Raw genomic sequence first — 19,942 nt, forward strand, 5'->3', positions numbered from 1 at the left:
TAGTATCCTAAAAAGAGAGATTGTATATGACTGTGGGGTTATCTGAGTGTCATAAAAGGGCCTCTTCTAAACCCATCATTGCAGTTTCTGATAGGTTGTTGCCCATAAATGAAATTATCCTGTGGTAAATGGTAAGTTTTTTCTGGAAAGGTACCTTCGTTCTCTTCTGTATGACTAATAAAACTGCTCACTGGTTTTTCCTCAAGACCTATTTACAATTATGAGTAAATTAGTAGTAGGTAGGAGCATTAGGTAGTAGTAGTAAGTTGGAATATTAGGTAGACTCATTAGGTAGTAGTAATCAGTAGGAACATTAGGTAGGAGCCTCTGGAAACACTGTGTTAGAGTTGCCGTCTGCCAGTGACCTGTTTAGGGTGAGGTACTAAAGGCTAAGAAGTGGCACTGCTGAGTTTACCATTTATAGAGATTTGTGCAGTGGCCACCCCCCTTGAGGGAGTTCATGGTGGGAATGGTCATTAGAGATATAACTGGATAGATTACATAAATTTATGAACCTACAGTAGAGTAAAAAAATTTTGTTGTCTACCTGGTACATGCAATATCAGTTGCAAGAATTGCTTGTACAAGCTACATGGCAGCACTATTTGCAGACAATACAATCAGGAAGTGTAGCACTGAGCAGCTATTAAGCCACATACTGTCCTTATGCATGGAGTTTTATGATGAGCTTTTTCATACACATACTGTCCTTGAGTTTTGAGTTTATTGTACGTTTTCTATGTCTGTTTACTGAAAAATCTTTACAAGAGGACACCAGGAGCTTCTTGCCTCATCTCAGCCTTGACCATACCAGTCAAAAGTGCTAAAATGACAATATCAGGGTCTTTAAAGCAGCATAAAGAATGAAACATTTCATATTTCCTCCAGCATCATGTATAACAGTAGTTTAACAGGGATATTTAATGGATTACAGAAAAGAAAAAAATAAAACATTATAAAAGGTTAAGACCCAGAATTTTTTCAGTGATGAAGTTTTACATATTACTCACTGAGGGGTATATAGAGAAATAGATTAGTACTAAGTATTTTGCTCTGTAATACCATCTGTTACATCAAACCAGTCAGCCTTGCAGTGTACTGGCACTATCCATAAGCCTACTTTCAAGGTCTAGTTATATATGATACTAATAGCAGGTCTTAGAATCCTTAGCCACCCTCACTCTACTAACCAGAAACAAAGTTTACAATAGCATGAACCCACCACAAGTTATTCCCTCCATGATTAATGCTCCTCTTCAGATATGAATGTAATACTATTTGTGTTTTGACATTATAATGTAGGATAATTGAAAATTACTATGGAAACTGATGCCACTGTCTCATCAGCTAGTCTGAGTTTAATTCATAGTTATGCTGTTTTTTTTCTTGACCTTCTGTACGCAGTATAGAAGACATTCACCTATCTAAGAGTGAAACCAACGCACAACTTTACCTTCAGGCATTTTGAATGTGGGCAGATTATTTAGATGAGTGCTGGAAAAGATTGTATACAAAACAACCCTCTGTAAATATAAGCATGACTAGATAACTGTATATAAAAATATCACCATATTTTCATATAATTTTTGGTAGACCTGAATTCTCATTATGCATCTTGATAAAGTATAAATTGCTTTTGTTTCCAAGCTTGTTACTAGTATCTCTTCCATATACCTCCCATTGTCCTTCCTATTCCATTTGATTTTCTCTCCCCTCACTCTTTTTTTTTTTTTTCTCATTCAGCATATCTTTCTCACCCTCAACTTTACAGAAGTATTAAATGTATTATACATATTTATGTGAATAGTGACGTTGAGATATGAATGTGTGAGAATATACTTTTTGGAGCAGGTCCTGTTCGCTGTGTCCTCATTTCCTCCATAATCTCTGCAACACGATGTTTGACATCTAAACGCCCCAGGTCGCCACGTACCAGCAACAAAGCAGTAAGGTGGTCATTTGTCACATCTGGGCACCTGTAAATCACAAAAAATAAAAGAATGCTATCATTATGCCATGCGGGAAACTAAATTTCATTTGTGACCTAGATGTTGGTTGTGACAGTATTCTTTCCTTCTTATTTCCCCAGGGATCTGCTGATATAGACATTGACCTCATCTTCCACTTGCATCTCAACACACCCAGGACCTTAATAAGCCCCTCTTACACCATGTGACTCAATTCAGCCCCAGTTAGCTCCATCCACTGCCAGGTACATACAGTACCCTTCTTCCTCCCTTTTTGGCTGGTTTCAACTCAACTCAATATTTAGTTGTGTGTGATTATTATTTATGAATACTATTCGTTTGTGTGTTTCTGAGAGTGTTTTACACTCACGTTGCCCTACATGTGTTTACCTACTTGCACTGTATGGGTAGTGAGATTTATACTTTTCGGGTCCTATCTCTTTGGCATTCTTTAATATCATGCAACTCCTGAATTTATATATGCTGTCTGCATTGACCATGTCTTCAGTAATTTTAGTCCATTCATTCATAACTAATACTATGAAAGTACTTTTTTGCAACCTATTTATCAAGTTTTGTGCTTAATTTCATGCTATGACCTCTGGTTGTCCTATCCATACACTTTTCAAAGAACTGCTTACTGTCTATGGTCATCATCTAGTTTAAAAACTCACTTGATGTGATGAGGTCACCCACCCCACCTCACTTTTCTCTCAGTGCTGAGCTTCTAAACCTTTCCCTGTAACTCTGCTATCTTTTAGTACATTCTCTGCTGCCATTTGTGCTTCTTTAGGTGCAGTTACCAAAAATGAGAAGCATATTAGTCTAATTTTAGTCTTAGGACAACTTGCTTAACATTTCATTATCCATACACTTAAAAGCTATTATAATTCTCTCGGGCCAAGTTAGGGATACATACTGAAGCATTCTTTCACTTTGTCATCCTCATTTACTATACACTTGCTGTAGCTGAACTACATCAACTATGTCATGGGATCTCAAATTGTGGGTCTTGAAGGGAGCTTGGTTGTGGGATGTTAATTTTTGTATTAAGCTCACTTATTTGCAATGTTGTGGAAAGTATTTGTAATTACCATTAGCAGTAAAATGATGTTTTGTAAAGATGTTCATTTACTGTGTAACTGTCCAAGTGGAAGACCAGGTTTTGATAAAAACATAACTATATGGAGTATGGCAGGATGATAAATTTTCTGATAATGGGCTGTAGTTAGACAGAAATCCTTTAGAAGGACAAAGGAAGGGAGACTGTTCAAATATTAAGCTATGGTGGGTTGGAGAACAATGAACACCCTGTTATATTTGAGAACTTCTGATGTATTAGACCAGCTTTGGGGTCTAGTTATGCCCCCTTGTAAGTTGATGCAATCTCGGTTTTCACTTCCCTTATGATCTTTGTATCATCTGCAAATATATTCAAGCTGGCATCCATATATATATGTGCAATTCTTTATTTGTGTAATACGGGGAGGGAGTAGTGCATTTGTTGGGCCCCATCTCTTCAGTGTGTGAGTGGGCGTGTTACAAAATAGGAGCAGGACTTTCCTTACCTTACCTTCCTGCACCAGGACCCCTTCTAGTGAAACCAGGGCCAGGGTTATGGAAAATGATGCTTTGAGAGAGTATCAGCTATATAAAAGCTTAGACATAAAAACTCACCTACGTAATAATCGATGCAGCTCCAAGCTGATAAACTCAACGTCTGTTACTTTTATCACTTCAGCTAACCCTTTCATCACTTCACATGGTGAGTCAAACTTTACGAGATCTGGGGCAACTTGCTCAAATACACCCGACAGTTTGAGTGCCTCCTGGAAAAAATAAAAGTAAGTATGACTGAACAGAAAAATATCACTAATAAGGTAAAATTAAATGTTACTTTGCTGAGGCAGTATATTTTTTTTTAGAATACTCGATCACTGCTGTTGCATTTTTTATAATGACTCCAAGGATCACTGCAAGTCATATTGAAAATTTTAACACATTCTGCAAGATTCTCTACTGCAGCACAGACAGATTCCAAATTATTGCCTGAATGCTAAGTTTACCATTGTGAACTATTTAACTATTGTCAAGTGAGCTAATTAAATAAATATAACTGAAAATGTTTGAAGTTATTAATCATACAATCCTATGATCCCTTCTATGAGACACCCATAGTATCAAGACTGCATTCTAATCAGGATCAGGGAAATGATGCACTCCTTTGGAGGGAGAAGTTCCTCAACAATGACTACCCCTTTCCATCCAGTGTCATTAATATATCCTCACCACAGGTGACTTTCCCATGCAGGTAGAGTTCAGTACCAACACACAATTGACAAGAATTAATTATACAACCCCAGGATCCCTTTTGTGGAGCTCATGCAGCTTCAAGGCTGTGCCCCAATCAACAGACTGTACTCCGTTTTGTCCTTTATCACTGATATGATCTCAATGAAGGTGAAATGTCACTCATGGTGAAACCATATGCAGGTGGAATCTAGTAACACCAGTATGTGTGCAGGTATATACTGTATACAATTTTTTCCATACTTCTTGACCATTTGTTGTGTAGCAGGGTGTTGACAGAAACTAAACGAAGAATGTCCTCATTCATTTGCATCCACTCATCTCTATATGCATATAATAATTTATTCAATTATAATTACCTTGGGGTCCCTTTCTGAAAAGGTCCAGGTGTTACCCCAGGGCCTGTTTCCTAAAGCCCTGCAGCCCAAAGCTGTGCTACACTCAGTAGCATGGACTGGATGGACTCCTTTGAAGAGAGCAGTTCTTTGTTAGGACTATTTTGTTTCATCAACTGATGATGATACAGCCTTGCTTAAGGTGATTTTCACTAGTGATGTAACCATGAGCAGGTGAAGTCTGGTAACACCCAAAACATACTATACTAATATATATATATATATATATATATATATATATATTCTCTCTTTTCTTCATACTTGTCTTTCATTTCCCATGTCAGCAAAGTAGTGCCAAGACAGGCTGCATTCACTCAAAAACACATACTGAGAAAGCATGCAAAAGTCAGTGTGACATGGTTGTGTATGGGTAGCAGTGATTTCAGTGGATTATAAATGACACATAAAAGTAGAGAAGAGTGAATTAAAGCCATTCTTTGCCTATTTTTCAAATTAGAATGCTTTTTCCAGCATAGCAGGGTAGTGCCACAAACAGGTGAAGAATGGCCCTAATTCCTCACAAAACTAGAGGCCCCTATCAACAGACAAGCCCTCTAGGCCATATTTCACCTGACAGCTTCACATACTCTGATTCAGCCCACTGATAACACTTCAACCCCTGAATACCACATCATTCCAGTTTACTTTACCCAATGCATGCTTTCACACCCTCTTCATGTTCAGGCCCTGAAAACTCGAAGCAACTTTCACTCCATCCTTCCATCTCGTCCTCAGTTCCTCTTTCCCCTTGTTCCCTCTACTTCCTGTTTGTATACCCTCTTAGTCAGCCTCCCTTCACTCACCCACTCCATATGTCCAAACCATTTCAGCACACTCTAGCTCTTTCATAAATAGTTTTCTGTTAACCACACATCTCTTATACATACACTACTATTCCTTATTCAATCAACTCTCCTCAAACCACATATCCTCAAGCATTTAATTTCCAATATAACACCCTCTTCTGCACCTTATCATCAATGGGACACACCTCACATCCATACAACACTGTCAGGACAACTGTACCATCAAACATACCCATCGTTGCCCTCACAGCAATGACCTCTATCTTTGTTCATGCTCCTCAATGCACCCATGACCATGGCCCGCCTTGTGTACTTCAGCTCTCATGTTCCATCCATTATCATATCCACTCTCAGGTATCTAAAACACTCCACTTCCTCCAGGTTATCTCTTTTCAGACTCACACTCCAACCAGCCTGTCTCTCACCTGCTAAACTTATTAACCTTTCTTTAATTCACATTTCCTCTTAACTTTCTCCTTTCATACAATCTCCCAAACTCAGGAATGTTTACTCGTCTACCCCCAGCACCATATCATAAAAAAACAACACCTACAACCCAAGAAAACCACAGACCTGCCCCTTTCTCCAAGACCTGGATACACCTCTCTCACCACTCTTTATAAAAAAAAAAACAGCCATGGTAACAACATACATCACTGTCACACACCCACCTTCACCTGGAGCCACTTGCCCTCCTTTCTTCATACCCAAACAAGCACTTAACACTTAATAAAAACTCCTCAATGCTTCTAGTGTCTTTCCTACATCATATTTTCATATCACCTTCCACAAAGCAGAAGTTATCATACAACTTCTGCAGATCCATAAATGCCACCTGGAAATCCCTTTGAATTTCTAAGTATTCTTGGGCATCATTTATAACACATGACATTCACTTCCCATACCACAATCAACACAAAAACAACAAAAAACTAAATACTTTTAGAACACTAACAGTACAAGATTTGGACAAGAAAAAAACTTTCCTATACTCTACAAACAATTCATCCACTCCAGCCATAACTACGGCTCACGTGCATAGTCATCCACCCTGTCAAAAGCAGATAAAACAAAGCTGTAAACCACATTAAACAGAGTATTCAGAATAATCATTTGTGAACTGGCACCGACAAACACTCAACACGTACACAATGAAAGATCCTCCCTGTACAATCCTACCTCAACATACTCAGCACTCAGTTCTCTGCAACAGTAATAGACCATTCTTGCCTAAATCACTCTATATGTAACCACTTATCCCCAATACAGAAGTGACCCCACACTATACAAAGGAAATATGCAGAGTAAGTTTCTCCTTTGACAAATCAGAGTGGAGTGATAGCAATTGCAAAGTGGAATGGTATATTCAATAATAGTAATGCAATAACAAACACAAAACTTCTACAGGATAAGAGCAGTATGATAAGTCAGCTCGATATTTAAACATGTGGGAAATGTTAAACTGTCATGTGATGATGGAACCCCTCCTTTACAGGATAGTCAGGTGATGGGAGCCATTTAAAAGTTCTTGAACAAATGAGTAGGGTTGGTTATATACTCTGAGAAGTAATCTTATTAGTGACAGTAATATCAGAGAGAATATTAATATTTGCCAAAGAAGTATCTTATGATTTTAAATCAGTGTTTTCCCCTTTCCCAAGGTTCTCTTTAAAGAAAGACTTACAGCAGTGATACGATCAGCAACCATTTTTCGATCATCCTGTGTCTTGAGATTTAGTCGTTTCTGTAGGATAGCAGTAGTGTAGCGCATTGCAACTGTGTTCAAAGCCAGTTGAACCACATGATCAAAGTTTCTGTGCAAAAGACATGCCTATTAGGATAACATGAACAATTAAATTTTAAGCAAGAAAACATCACACCCATTTCAAACAAGCAACATATGTTTACTATACAATTCAGTGCATTATTCAGTCAGATAAAACTGGGATGTGGAAAAAGGAGCCGGGTTTTTATCTTGCCCATGAAAACAATGCCAAGAGAGAATTAACCTGACATTCACATTTTACTCTCCTTCCCTGAATATTCAAGGATTTTTACACCCTTACAGATGTTTATCACCTTATAGAATGAGAAATAAACATCAAAAGAATAGACATAGCCATAAAATACCCATACACACATTGGCATAAAAGACATGGTACATATATACAAAGTTAAGAGACAGGGCAACAAGAGTGTAAAACTTTCTCCCCCCAACAAAAAAACTCATCAAAGCATTGCATTCATGTTTATCAACATCATTTTTCTACTTTCCATATTGATAGTATGATTGCCAATTTTCTTTCCTTCCTCTGTAAACAATAATGATTTACAAAACTTGAGGCTGTTTCCTGCATTTGCGAGGTAGCACCAAAAACACAAAGAAAGGTCACATCTGCTCGCATCCATTTTCTATGTGTCAGGTGTATGGCATCAAAACCACAGGTCCCTATCCACATCCAGGCCCCACAGATCTTTCCATGAATTACTCCAGATGCTTCATTTGCCCTGCTTCTGTCCACTGACAGCACCTTGATCCCAGTATACCACAATGTTCAATTCATTATATTTCCCTCCACTTCTGACATATATATCCTCTGTGTCAACCTTTCCTCACTCATTCTCTTCATATGTCCTACTATTTCAGCACACCTTCTCCTGTTCTTTCAACCACACTATTTATTACCAAACATCTCTCTTACCCTTTCATTAATTCTTGATCAAGCCACCTCACACCCCATATTGTCCTCAAACATTTCATTTCCAACACTTCAACCTTCCTCCGCACAGCCTTGTCTATAACCTATAACTTATAACCTATACTTCGCATCCATATAATATTGTTCAAACTATTCTCCCTTCAAACATCCATTTTTGCCCTCCCACCCACATTCTTCAACACTCCCAAAACCTTCGCCCCTACCCCAAATCTATGACTAACTTCTGCTTCCATGGTTCCATGTTCTGCCATGTTCACTTCCTCCAATTTTTCTCCATTCAACCTCACATCACAAATAATCTGGCATTGGAAGAGAGAAATACTATTCACTTTCAATGAAAGAGTCTTCAATGTATAAATAATCACTCAGGCCTACACACTGCAAAACTACTTAAACAAGCATTTTTTTCTATATGATGCTTAACAAGTTTTATTAGCCATACTTGTTTCATAACATACGATGTATTAGATTATAACAGGTAGGTATACATATTTACTCTTAAATGCACTTGAATTATCAAAATTTCTTTACAGTTTCTGAGTTATGAGCTTATTCAACTTATGAACAAGGTTCAGGAACATGTTCATAAGATGGGCACTGCACGTACACCTGAACTATACTTTTCCCATCATAATGAAGCACTAACATAAAGAATGAGTGAAAAAATGTGCATGATCCAGACAAATAAATGAAATACATATCTGCATTTGGTGACAAAAGAAAATATCCTCTTAAGCAACTTTTTAATCTTATATATGCAAAAAGTATTCAGTTTTCTTTTTAGAGGATGTGAAGAATGAATCTGACATGATATACATGAGAAAATGTGGAAAAAAAAAATCCTCAAAATGGACTTAAGACTTATGATCACACAGGAATGGCCAGTATATAAAAGTGGTGGGATATACCATCAGGAAATACTGGCCAATACCATCTGGGAAATAAAAGAGCCAGCAAGGAAATGTGAAAAATACCAGGAAAGAAAAACGAGTGCATTTTGCATCATTTTCCTCAAAGTTGCCAAGTTACTGAGACAAAAATATACATAGGCATGATCTGACTAAGCATATTCATTCTCATGTACTACAGATAAATCTAAACCATAGTGATAACCATATTGATGTAAGCTAGTACTACCTCTCGATGAATATTTGAAATGAATTTATCCCAATCAAATTTAAATGGTACCTCAATTTCAGAAAAGATGAAGAGCTTGATAATCACTGTTAATACACTTACTTTTGGTGGAGGTGAGAATAATCATTGAAATAGTCTGAGAGAGTGAGACAAATGGTGTCCATTGGCTCTGTGTTGTTGAGCCAACGGGTGGTCAGTAGAGCACTAAACTGGTCCTGTAGGTCAACCAGTGCTTCTTCCAATAGGTAGTCACACATTAAATCACGCAAGCGCTGAAAATTAGAAATGGATTAGCATAGACAGGCTGCATGCAATTACTAAATCTTGTAATAATTTTTTTCATGCATATTCGCCATTTCCCATGTAAGCAAGGTAGCGTTAAGAACAGAGGACTAAGCCTAAGAGGGAAATATCCTCACTTGGCCCCCTTCTCTGTTCTTTCTTTTGGAAAAGTGAAAGCTGGAGGGGAGGATTTCCAGCCCCCCCCCCTCCCTCCCCTCCCTTTAGTCGCCTTCTACAACACGCAGGGTATACGTGGGAAGTATATATATTAACAAGATGTTTTCAGCAATTTTATAATCTGTGATTATATCCCAGACAGCAGGGGGTCCAGGATAGCTAAACACATATGACTACCATGCTATTTCTTAAACATGTCCCCTTGGTTCAGCCTACTGTAAATGACTATTACATTCCAACTTAAATTTGGCAAACTAAAGAACTACCTCATTAACATTAGTTAAGATTACTTTCCCAACTTAAGCATATTCCTGTTATTTGATCCTTATCAGGAGTTTACCAGTTTCCTTTTCTCATTTACAAATGAGAGTTAAAATCTATTAGTCATAGGAGAGAACATAAAAATAGTTAAATCTGTTAGTCATAGAAGAGAACATAAAATTTTTTGGTCTTACAATGTGATGGTAGTGTTTAGTGATTCCACATTAGCTACAGAACAAAACAGACAACGATTTACTTACCTGGTAAACTGTGAGCAAAGCATCAAACTCGGTAGCAATCTTGGCATCATTCTGGGTAGATCCTCCTGGTTTCCAAAATTGTGACTTAATTGTAACCATGACATCCACTAAACCCTGGCAGCTATTGGCCAGTGCTATGATGTACGTTGTGAAGTACTGGATCTGAGCAAAGTGTAAAAGAACTTCAAATATGTTAAAAATAAATGTAAGGGCAATCGTTAGCCTGTCACTTATGGAAGTACTGCCACAAGAATTTTTTTTTTTACCCTATCTAGTTAAGAGTCACATTTAAGTTCATAATGTGTTTATCCTAGAGGCGTACTTTTGGGCAGTTATTTTATCCATAAAAAATCTATTTACTGCCACAGGAATGAGGCCTATTGTAACAATATGATCTTACCCTCCCCACTCTTTTGCCATGTTAACCACCCTATTTCAGTATCTTAATGATCCAAGATTATTTTGTAATACATTATGCAAGAATTAATCTCTGGATTTCTGGTTACCTTTATTCATTCTTGTTCCTGATCTTCTTTGTTGTAGGAGTTTATATATACCAAATGGGTATTCCTGGAGAATACAAGCCTTAGGAATTCTGTTCAATTATCTGCTCTTGCACAATTCTAAGGGTGTGCTGTTGATTGGTTAGTTAGGATTTTCATTGTATTTCTGGCTCAAGGTGAGGTGTCCTAAGGATTGGTGGAATGCCTACAATTTAGGGATCTCTAAAATTCTAAGGACATACACTAAACACTTGTGGAAATGAAAATGTTCTGTTCTGCCATAATAAAAAACTACGAAAAGTGATTTACTTGCAATCTTAACCCTTGACCCCCTCACTTAGGTTTCCTTTCCAAACTAAAGAATCTAATATTTTTTAGTTTGCATAAAATTTCAAAGATATTATATGACAAAAAACAACAAAAAATCACTTCAGGAAAGTTACCTGTGATCTGTCGGCATAGTAAGTGTCCTTGTACCGTGTCACTGCAGCTTGGAATTTAGAAGCAAAGAGTCGTACTTGCTCCAAGCTGGATATCAACACCTGAACTTGCACCTCTGAGCTAGATGTAGAAGGTTCATATTCAGTTTAATATGAATTTCTTAAATAAATAACTTTTGGGCAGTTATTTTATCCATAAAAAATCTATTTACTGCCACTGGAATGAGCCTATTGTAACAATTATGGCATCTAGTAAAACTTAGGATTTATAAACACAAGGAGAAAAAGAACAAAAGATAAATAAGGAATCTTACTAAAAGGCATAGATTATAGCAATCTGACTAAAAATTCAGTGCCATATGAAATGCTAAAGTACTTAAACCAAGCAGAAGGGCAATCCTCTGATTTTAAATCTTAATGAGCCAACTTTAATTTCATATCTCCATAAAACTGGATGGATGATACTAGTTATGCTACATTCTGGGATAGTGCCCAATCTGCTGAGTATACATTAAAGATACACTCGATAGTAGTAAAATGTACAACCAAAATTTTATCATGAATCTACTTGTCTAATATTACATGTACACACAAAACATCTACTTCATTTATGCCCCTAAAAGTTACCTGATGGTAGCAGCTACATCCAAATTTTGGCGTATCATGTCATGAATAAGTTGAGGAAGTTCTGTCTTGTAGTGAGAATCAGCATCTTGTTGAGGAGGTTCAGACCGGTACCATTCTTTTTCCTCAATTTCTAATGCTTTGTTCATCCATGAATCGTAATTATTATTCACATTCTGTAAGTTAAATTCAATAAATTATGTAAAAGCAAAGAATTGTTATTTTCTGGATAAACAGTCTCGATACATTCAGAACAAGGGCATGAAATATCTTCTCTAAAATGTTTTGCTATTCATTATAATAAAATCAGAATTTCTTAATTTCGATGGATGTTTTTGATAAACTTTTCACAGAAACTTTAAAGAGCTCCAAGGCCTTTACTCTAAGTGTCCTACTACTAAATGCAAAGGCAAATATTATTTTGTTAAGAACCTAAATTAAGTGTGCACCATGCTGCAATTTTTTTCTTTATTTTCTTTTGTATGTCAGAGGTTCCATTCACAGACAAAAGTCCTCATCAAGGCCAGGCCTAACAAGAAATATTTAAAAAATCAAGAAAGGCAATCTTAATAGCTATATGTAAATATGGAAGGACTATGTGTATGAACAATGTTAGCAAACATAATAAGATGATACATAATGAGATGAAGGGTATGAGAAAGAATGTAAAGACAGGAAGTAAATAATGAGAACAATAAGCATATGGTGCAGCAGGGAAGAATATTTAAGTTTGGTCCAGAGAGTAAAATCACCTAAAGCAGGGCAAGAAAGATGGAACCAGATTTAAGAAAGCTGTGTTACAGAAAAAGGCTAGAGACTAAATTTACCCATCTTGGAGGAGAGTAGAATAAAGGGTGACCTGAACAAAACTTTTAAGTTTTAAAAACAGTTTGATGACATTGAACATTTCTTTGAGAGATGTAGGAACAGAAAACCAGAGAACATAACATGAAATTAGCCAAGAAACTTTTTTAAAAAATGTAAATCAGTACTTTTATAGTATAAGAGTGGCTATGATTACTGAGGATATGGTTAATGTAGGCAGCATACATAAATTTAAGGAGTTGTACGATAGTAGAGAATGTTCAAGAGTTGAGGCTCCATGAGTGTAGAACTTCCTCACCCTACAGTACAAAAAAGTAATTATGATGTGTTTTCTATCATTTCAGTTTACAAAAGTACAGCAATCACCCATCAAGATCCTGATACATCCATAAATTTTATATCAGTGATATATATTGCAGACAAAATCTCCACTTAAATCAGAGAGACCTGGCAACCTTACTAAAACAGTGGGCCCAATACAAGTGAAGACAACACTATCTATCTGTTACGATCTGTTTCTTCACAAAGAAATTCTAAAAGCTAATGAGTATTTGGGAATGTGTATGAAAGTTGACAGTAAATGTGAAGAAATGTAAGGCAATGAGGGAGCTACAGGATATGACAGAACGGCCTGACTCTAAGTTTGAATGGGGAACATCTGTAGGCAGTGGAATGCCTTATGTACCTGAAAATTGAAAGGGCAGTGAATGGAACCATAGGAGTTGAAGTGAGTCATGAGAGGGCAAACAATGTGATGATGACAATTATTTTACATGATCTCATACTGCTTTAGACTGACTGCTAGATATGTAACATTTATCTTTAAACCATAGTATTATTGAAAACAAAACAAATGAAAGTTTACCAACCTTGAGATATTTGCATATTAGATCTTCCAGTATCTTATTATCCAGGAGTGGTCCCAGCTTGGCTACATTGATGTTTAATATAGGGTGGCCCATCAGGTCTTTCCCACCATATACATTGAGTACCCAAGAGAGGAGTGATACATACTCATTGTCCTCCAGTCCTCCTTCTATTGTTTCTATAAGCTGAAAAATGAAAATAAAAGTCATGTGCAAAACAACATTATGAACATGTACGTGATGCTTTCTGTTCTGTTCAACTCTGCTGGGTGGTACAGGAGGGTTATACTACATTCTATTATACTTTGTCGCTGACTCCTGCGTTAGCGAGGTAGCACAAGGAAACAGACGAAAGAATGGCCCAATCCAACCACATACACATGCATATAAATACACGCCTACACATGCACCTATACATACCTATATATTTCAACGTATACATACATATATATACATATACATATATACTATCATTATTATTATTTTATTATACTTTGTTGCTGTCTCCCGCATTAGCGAGGTAGTACAAGGAAACAGACGAAAGAATGACCCAACCCACCCACAAACACATGTATATACATACATGTCCACACACGCACATATACATACCTATATATATATACACACACAGACATATACATATATACACATGTATATAATTCATAGTCTGCCCTTATTCATTCCTGTTGCCACCCCACCACATATGAAATGACAACCCCCTTCCCCCCGCATGTGCATGAGGCAGCACTAGGAAAAGACAACAAAAGCCACATTCGTTCACACTCAGGCTCTAGCTGTCATGTATAATGCACCAAAATATATTTATACATTTCATACTTGATCGACATTTCCTGCATTAACCACATCCATTCTCTAGCTGCCATGTTTAATGCAGATATATATTTTTTATCTTTCATACTTGATCACCAGTTCCCGTGCTAGTGAGGTAGTGCCAGGAACATACGCTAAGCCAGGTAACCATTTTACCCATCCAAACCCCATGGGAATATAAATGGCTGTGTGGACTGTGGACTAACTGCTACAATTACGATTTAAACCTATATGCTCAACCCCGAGTGGCTCATGAATGCATCACGGTCAACAGTGGTAACCACTACACAAAAGAGGTCCATGAATTCCAATTAATACTTATGACAAACTAACAACTCATTAATTCATATCAAACAGCTCCAGAACTATCCTAACTTAGTAAGATTCCAAGTCAAGTGATGTACAACTAAAATGTGAAAGACATAATGCTGGCGACAACCCCATGCCTCTCTATAAGTTTTTAGAATATTTCCCAAAATGATAACCATACCTTATTTCTAAGCAAACAAATGTCAAAAAAAAAAATATTAACTCAGTAGTATGACTTGTAATGACCAGCTGCTAGAATTAGCATTGGGCTAGTTCATTATATTTTAGGACCAATGGCTAATAAATGAAGACTATGAAAAAACATATCTGAAGTTGCAGAAACTGAAAAAGTGTATAAATAATCACACACAAATGTGAATAAAAAGAGCTCTGCTCTGAGGTACAAGAAGACTCTGTTCTATTGATGAGGGTCAAATTATCATGACAGTCCCTCAGCGATTTGATCTTGTCATACAGTTGACTTTTAAGAGGAAGGCAGTCAAACACTGATATTCATATAACCTAGCAAACCCAAGCTGATAAAATATTGTGCAAACAAGGCATGGGCAACCAGCTAATCTGGTTCTCATTTGTAACTGGATGTAAGAACAGAGATGAAGGAAGATTTTCATATCCTGTTAATGTGATACCCATCATGAAGTAAAAAAATCATCACTCCTTGCAGTACTTCTTGCTGCAATATCAACCTATAATGTACTTACATGATTAGCCAAACTTTTGTGGTACATCTGCACGTAGCGGTTGGTGATGTCAAAATGTGGTGGGAAGCATGGCACACAAAGCGACCTGATCACTTTCATATCTTCTAGCAGCAATAGTCGAATCACCTGTGAGGACATATAATTCTTAATTAACATTTCAAGACAGCCTCTGTAAAAGCATGGAAGATTTCTTAAATCTGAGGTTTCAGGTGTTCTGGCACAGAGCACATGTCAATGCTGGTTTTGAGCAGGAAATTTTTCAAAGCCTTTGACAGGCAAGCCAAGGACCAAAGGCTATACAGGCAACTGTCCCAGTCTAGACGGGCTGGATCAAATGATAAGTATGCACAACTATTACTTTTAATGTTATATTTGGTATTACAATCGGGAAAATTACCTCAGCAAGCTACTTTTCATCTACAAGTAGCCAGTAAATGCTACTACGATAGCATTATTTTCATTAACAGACTGATTTTATTTCCTCTGGTCAACTACCTCACTCTCATGAAGAAGTTCTGGCAAGACTTTAGGAGAGTGAAGAGAGATATACGCTTGGAACACCTGTCAAGGACTCATGAATGTCTCTTACAGAATCAGAATGCTCAATCTGAACTTGACAGTGAGCCAGAGACTATGTACAAATCACATGGGAAAGTCAATCACTGGGCTGTAGGCCATTTGCACAATGAGTCTTCTGAAGACGAAAAGGATACTGTTTACCACACAAGCAACTGCAAAGTTAACTTCATGCCATCATGATACAAGGTCCCCCTGGCAACACAACATTACTTTCAGTTCACATTCTCTTTTAAAACAGCTGAAAGATTAAAGTCCAAATTTTTTTACTTCAACTTGAGCAAATAACAAATTAAATTAATGGCTTATTAGCTGATGGACTCCTATCTCAGTATCATGAGCACTAATCTGCTTACAAACAGACGGGCAACATGATTCTTGTCTTCAGGCAGAGCATTACAAGATCACACTAAAAAATACCAGACATATGAGATGAATAAAATTCTCTAAAATAACTGGAATAGTTCAGGTGATGTAATGAAAACAGGCTCATTATCCACCAGCAGTACTAATCATATCAACTCGGCATCTTTTCATTCAATAATATGAACAATGTATCTATATTACCTCTAAATGCTTTATAAGCCAGTTTTTGCTTGCTGCTCGATCTTCAAACATGTTTCCCTCAATACGTTGTGCCACAGCTCCTTCAAGCTCTGCTAGAGTCTTTTCTTGCCATTTCTTGGGTCGACCAGGGGGTAGAAAGCCAGATCCTTTCTGTCGCTGAAAAGGAATAATTGTTTTTAAATCATCTGATGGTGCACTTCAGTAATGCACACAAAGTATTTAATAATATCAATTTGAGGGAACATCAAGCAAGAAGTAAAACAATGTGAATGCAGAAATAATAAAGACAGAAAACAATGAAGAAAAAATGAAGGATATACAAGAAAGAAAGCTCTGTGTATGGTTTAAATAAGTGATTGGATAAATGCTGAATGTGAAATTATCATCTAATACACTCAAAATAACAGTATTACACAGTAGAACTTATGTCAAAAGTTGAAGCAAAACTTATCAGCTTAATGAAAAAAAGGAATGTTATGTAGAGGTGAATTTTCTCATCCTGACAGAGGATAACTGAAGGACACACTTGTCCAATAATGGTATAAAGACCCTAACACAGACACCTTATTTAATGAAACTTATGCCAAGTCATTACTCTATCCACCAGGATCACTGAGCTCATGAACTGAAAGATGGTTACCAACCAGAAAAATATTGGTCAAAGAAACGAAAGATCTACTTGCATCATTCATCAAAGTGCACTGATGGGAGGTGTTTGCAACCTCCAAAGGTTTTTCACAATATGGATATCAGTCTCACCATACAAAACTTATTTTTTGTGCTCAACTGAGCAACCTCAACTGATGAGGTAACCTTAAACCCATGGTTCTACATCAACCATTAATCAGCCTATGAAAAAAGGGAACTCTTACCATCTTTTGCTCTACGTTTCAACTGTGAGCTCACAAGATCTATGCTGTTCCTTTACAAGTCAAACTAAGGAAGTAGCCGCTGTTCAAAAAGCATACCAACAGAACTAAGTGCTGATCTCTGATACACAGCACCTCTCAAGGATAAAGAAACATTTTCATGAAGTGTAGCCACTATGGTAAACACTTCACATGAGGGGCATCAGCTTCATGGCAAATGTCACATCTGGCAACATTAAAAACTTTGATCTCTCCTACCGATGAAGCCTGATGCAAAAGGATGCCTAGACCCTCTAGTAAGGTGGATGAAGATCTGATGGTTAAGAAAGGAAACACAATATAACATACAAAATATCAGCTACTCAGGGTCCTCATTTACCCAAGGTGTGAGACTCCCAATATTAGTTAACTCAGCAGTTACTCAACACATAACCAATCCTTTTTGTCATCCAAAAAAGAAGAAAGCACACTGGGGCAAAAAACATACTAGAATGAAGCCCTCCAGAGCTGCTGTAAAATCTACCTGACAAAGGTATTATCACACTTAGCGACTAGTGGTCCCATTCATTGGATGTGGGTGACATCCTGAATACTGCAGGAGCCCTAGATGATAAAAGGGACCCCTGGGGTAGGAAGGCAAGGTACAGGTGCTAACAGAAATACACTCATCAGCTTGGAGCAACTGAGTTCCAAATCCAGGCAAAATCAAATAAAAACCCTCTTAGGCAGAGATAAAACAATTTTTCTCAACTTATTGGTAGAGCCCCTCACCATGTATCTAAAAGACATGACTGATACACAATACAGAGTCTGAACTAAGAGAATGTAAATGACAAACCTTTTCATCAATAGCATCTTAAATGTATTAATGGTTCACAAGCTGAAACATGGCACGGAAGGAAAATCAGTTCATCACTGTATCCCCCAACAATGACTCTGGGATATGGAGTGATCTTGTCATATGACCTGACCTGAAGAGAAAAACCCATCATTGCCCCCAAATTTTTCATATGCAGATATCTGTCAAATTCACTATTTTCTCGGTAATACAATGATGAAGGCCTGTATCTAGTTTTGTAGGGGCTGGCCATCACCTAAAGTTCATTACCATATCTTCAGTATGCCAGTTAACGCAGAGAGGATTCTGGTTAAAAGTATGACGTATCTGAATATTTTTTCCTCTCAATCTCCCAAAAATGACTCAGGGACTGAGACATCATGTCTCATCAAGATCCTCAAGGTACACTTGGAACTCGAGATACATGTTTCTAAGGCTAACCCAAAATGTAATGGCCCAAGACAAGAGCCTCATCATAGGAGGGATAGACAAACTCCAATGACTGAAACAGCATCAAACAGATAAGTAATGTTCAACTGCACTAGGTGGGCTTAAATTACTCTCTGTTTCATCTTCTTTTTGGTGTTCCTAACAAGCCACAGAGAATAAGAGACAATTGCATTTTGTGCATCAAAAAACATGAAAAGATAAAGAATCCAGGACAATAGTTGCCCCACTAAAGTGCCCTTCTCTTTAAAGCCCTGTTCTTAAAAGAAATTTTGTTCTGCCACGGATTACCTAATATTTTAATCCTTTAAAGCAGCCCATATCCCCAACACATAACAGTGTTTTAGTGGTTGCTGCTGTGTTGTTTTACTGGATTAAAACACAACACTCAATCTGTTCACTTTACAGTGAACAGAATTTGGATATGGGAGGGGCAGATTTGAAAATCTGGCCTAGGGGCAGTAGAGAGAGTAAATCTTGCCCTGCTTGTTAAGCAGACTGCAAGGGAGTGAAATAATATAACGATGACATGGAACCATACAGGAACAATGTGACTGTGGATGGAAAATAACAAGTACTGAGGTCTATTTTGTGTCAACTGCAGGGATTGTTTAAGGGGTCAAGTGATGACTCACCAATGGAAGGACTGGCATTTGCATGTCTGAACACTTAATTGAACTGATAAGGATATGGTACCTGGCTACCTTTCCTTGCACCTGAGCATAAGTGTGGTTCAGTAAGCCAAGTGTGGAGTAAGTTGAGACTATCCTCCATTTGGTGAAAAAATAATGTAATGAATATGCTAGTGTTCAGAGAATTGCAATAACCAAGGACTTCTAAAAAAGGTTTTTTGGTGAAGCAGCTGACAACATATGTGGTATGTTATGTATAAAGGTTACTCTTAGTTACTCTCTAGACAAGAACAAGTTGTACCTGCAAAGCAAACTGGTCAGCTCGCTCCTCTCGTTCAACGATCCTCAAAGCTGTGACAATCTGAGTAGGTTCTTTCCTTACTGTATTAAGTGTACGCTGAAGGATGATCCAAACTTGCTTACCTGAAAGAGAATATGAATAAGAAACTACATCATAGAATACCGATGGTGATTAATTATCCACTGTGAAGGCCTTGAAAACGGACATGTAACAGCTAACATGACATGCATATTATGTCATCGGAATCCTCCTACGTGAATGGGAGGTGATCTCATCA

The 19,942-nt window shown here is 37.3% G+C and overlaps 2 protein-coding genes across 6 annotated transcripts in view; one reads left to right on the forward strand and one right to left on the reverse strand.

Annotated features, from left to right (window-relative positions):
* The window catches only part of LOC139747145 (kanadaptin), a 116,396-nt gene extending 112,550 nt beyond the window's left edge, over window positions 1-3,846 (forward strand). For 2 of the 3 annotated variants that reach the window (XM_071659089.1, XM_071659088.1), the window contains one exon: window positions 3,709-3,846. The gene's annotated coding sequence lies outside the window, so the exon portion shown is untranslated. Of the gene's footprint in view, window positions 1-2,089; window positions 2,213-3,708 lie in introns of all 3 variants that reach the window. The other variant, XR_011712324.1, reaches the window with a different exon arrangement.
* Sec6 (Exocyst complex component Sec6) overlaps window positions 407-19,942 on the reverse strand; it is a 55,426-nt gene continuing 35,890 nt past the window's right edge. For all 3 annotated transcript variants that reach the window (XM_071659090.1, XM_071659092.1, XM_071659091.1), the window contains 11 exons: window positions 19,666-19,787; window positions 16,579-16,734; window positions 15,436-15,561; window positions 13,577-13,759; window positions 11,886-12,058; window positions 11,262-11,379; window positions 10,316-10,477; window positions 9,438-9,607; window positions 7,163-7,292; window positions 3,645-3,796; window positions 407-1,976 (listed from right to left, as the gene is read on the reverse strand). In XM_071659090.1, the coding sequence (XP_071515191.1) occupies window positions 1,796-1,976; window positions 3,645-3,796; window positions 7,163-7,292; window positions 9,438-9,607; window positions 10,316-10,477; window positions 11,262-11,379; window positions 11,886-12,058; window positions 13,577-13,759; window positions 15,436-15,561; window positions 16,579-16,734; window positions 19,666-19,787 (1,673 nt within the window). In that variant the 3' untranslated portion in view covers window positions 407-1,795. The remainder of the gene's footprint in view (window positions 1,977-3,644; window positions 3,797-7,162; window positions 7,293-9,437; window positions 9,608-10,315; window positions 10,478-11,261; window positions 11,380-11,885; window positions 12,059-13,576; window positions 13,760-15,435; window positions 15,562-16,578; window positions 16,735-19,665; window positions 19,788-19,942) is intronic.

Source organism: Panulirus ornatus, chromosome 67, assembly GCF_036320965.1.
Source record: "Panulirus ornatus isolate Po-2019 chromosome 67, ASM3632096v1, whole genome shotgun sequence".
Lineage (NCBI taxonomy): Eukaryota > Metazoa > Arthropoda > Malacostraca > Decapoda > Palinuridae > Panulirus > Panulirus ornatus.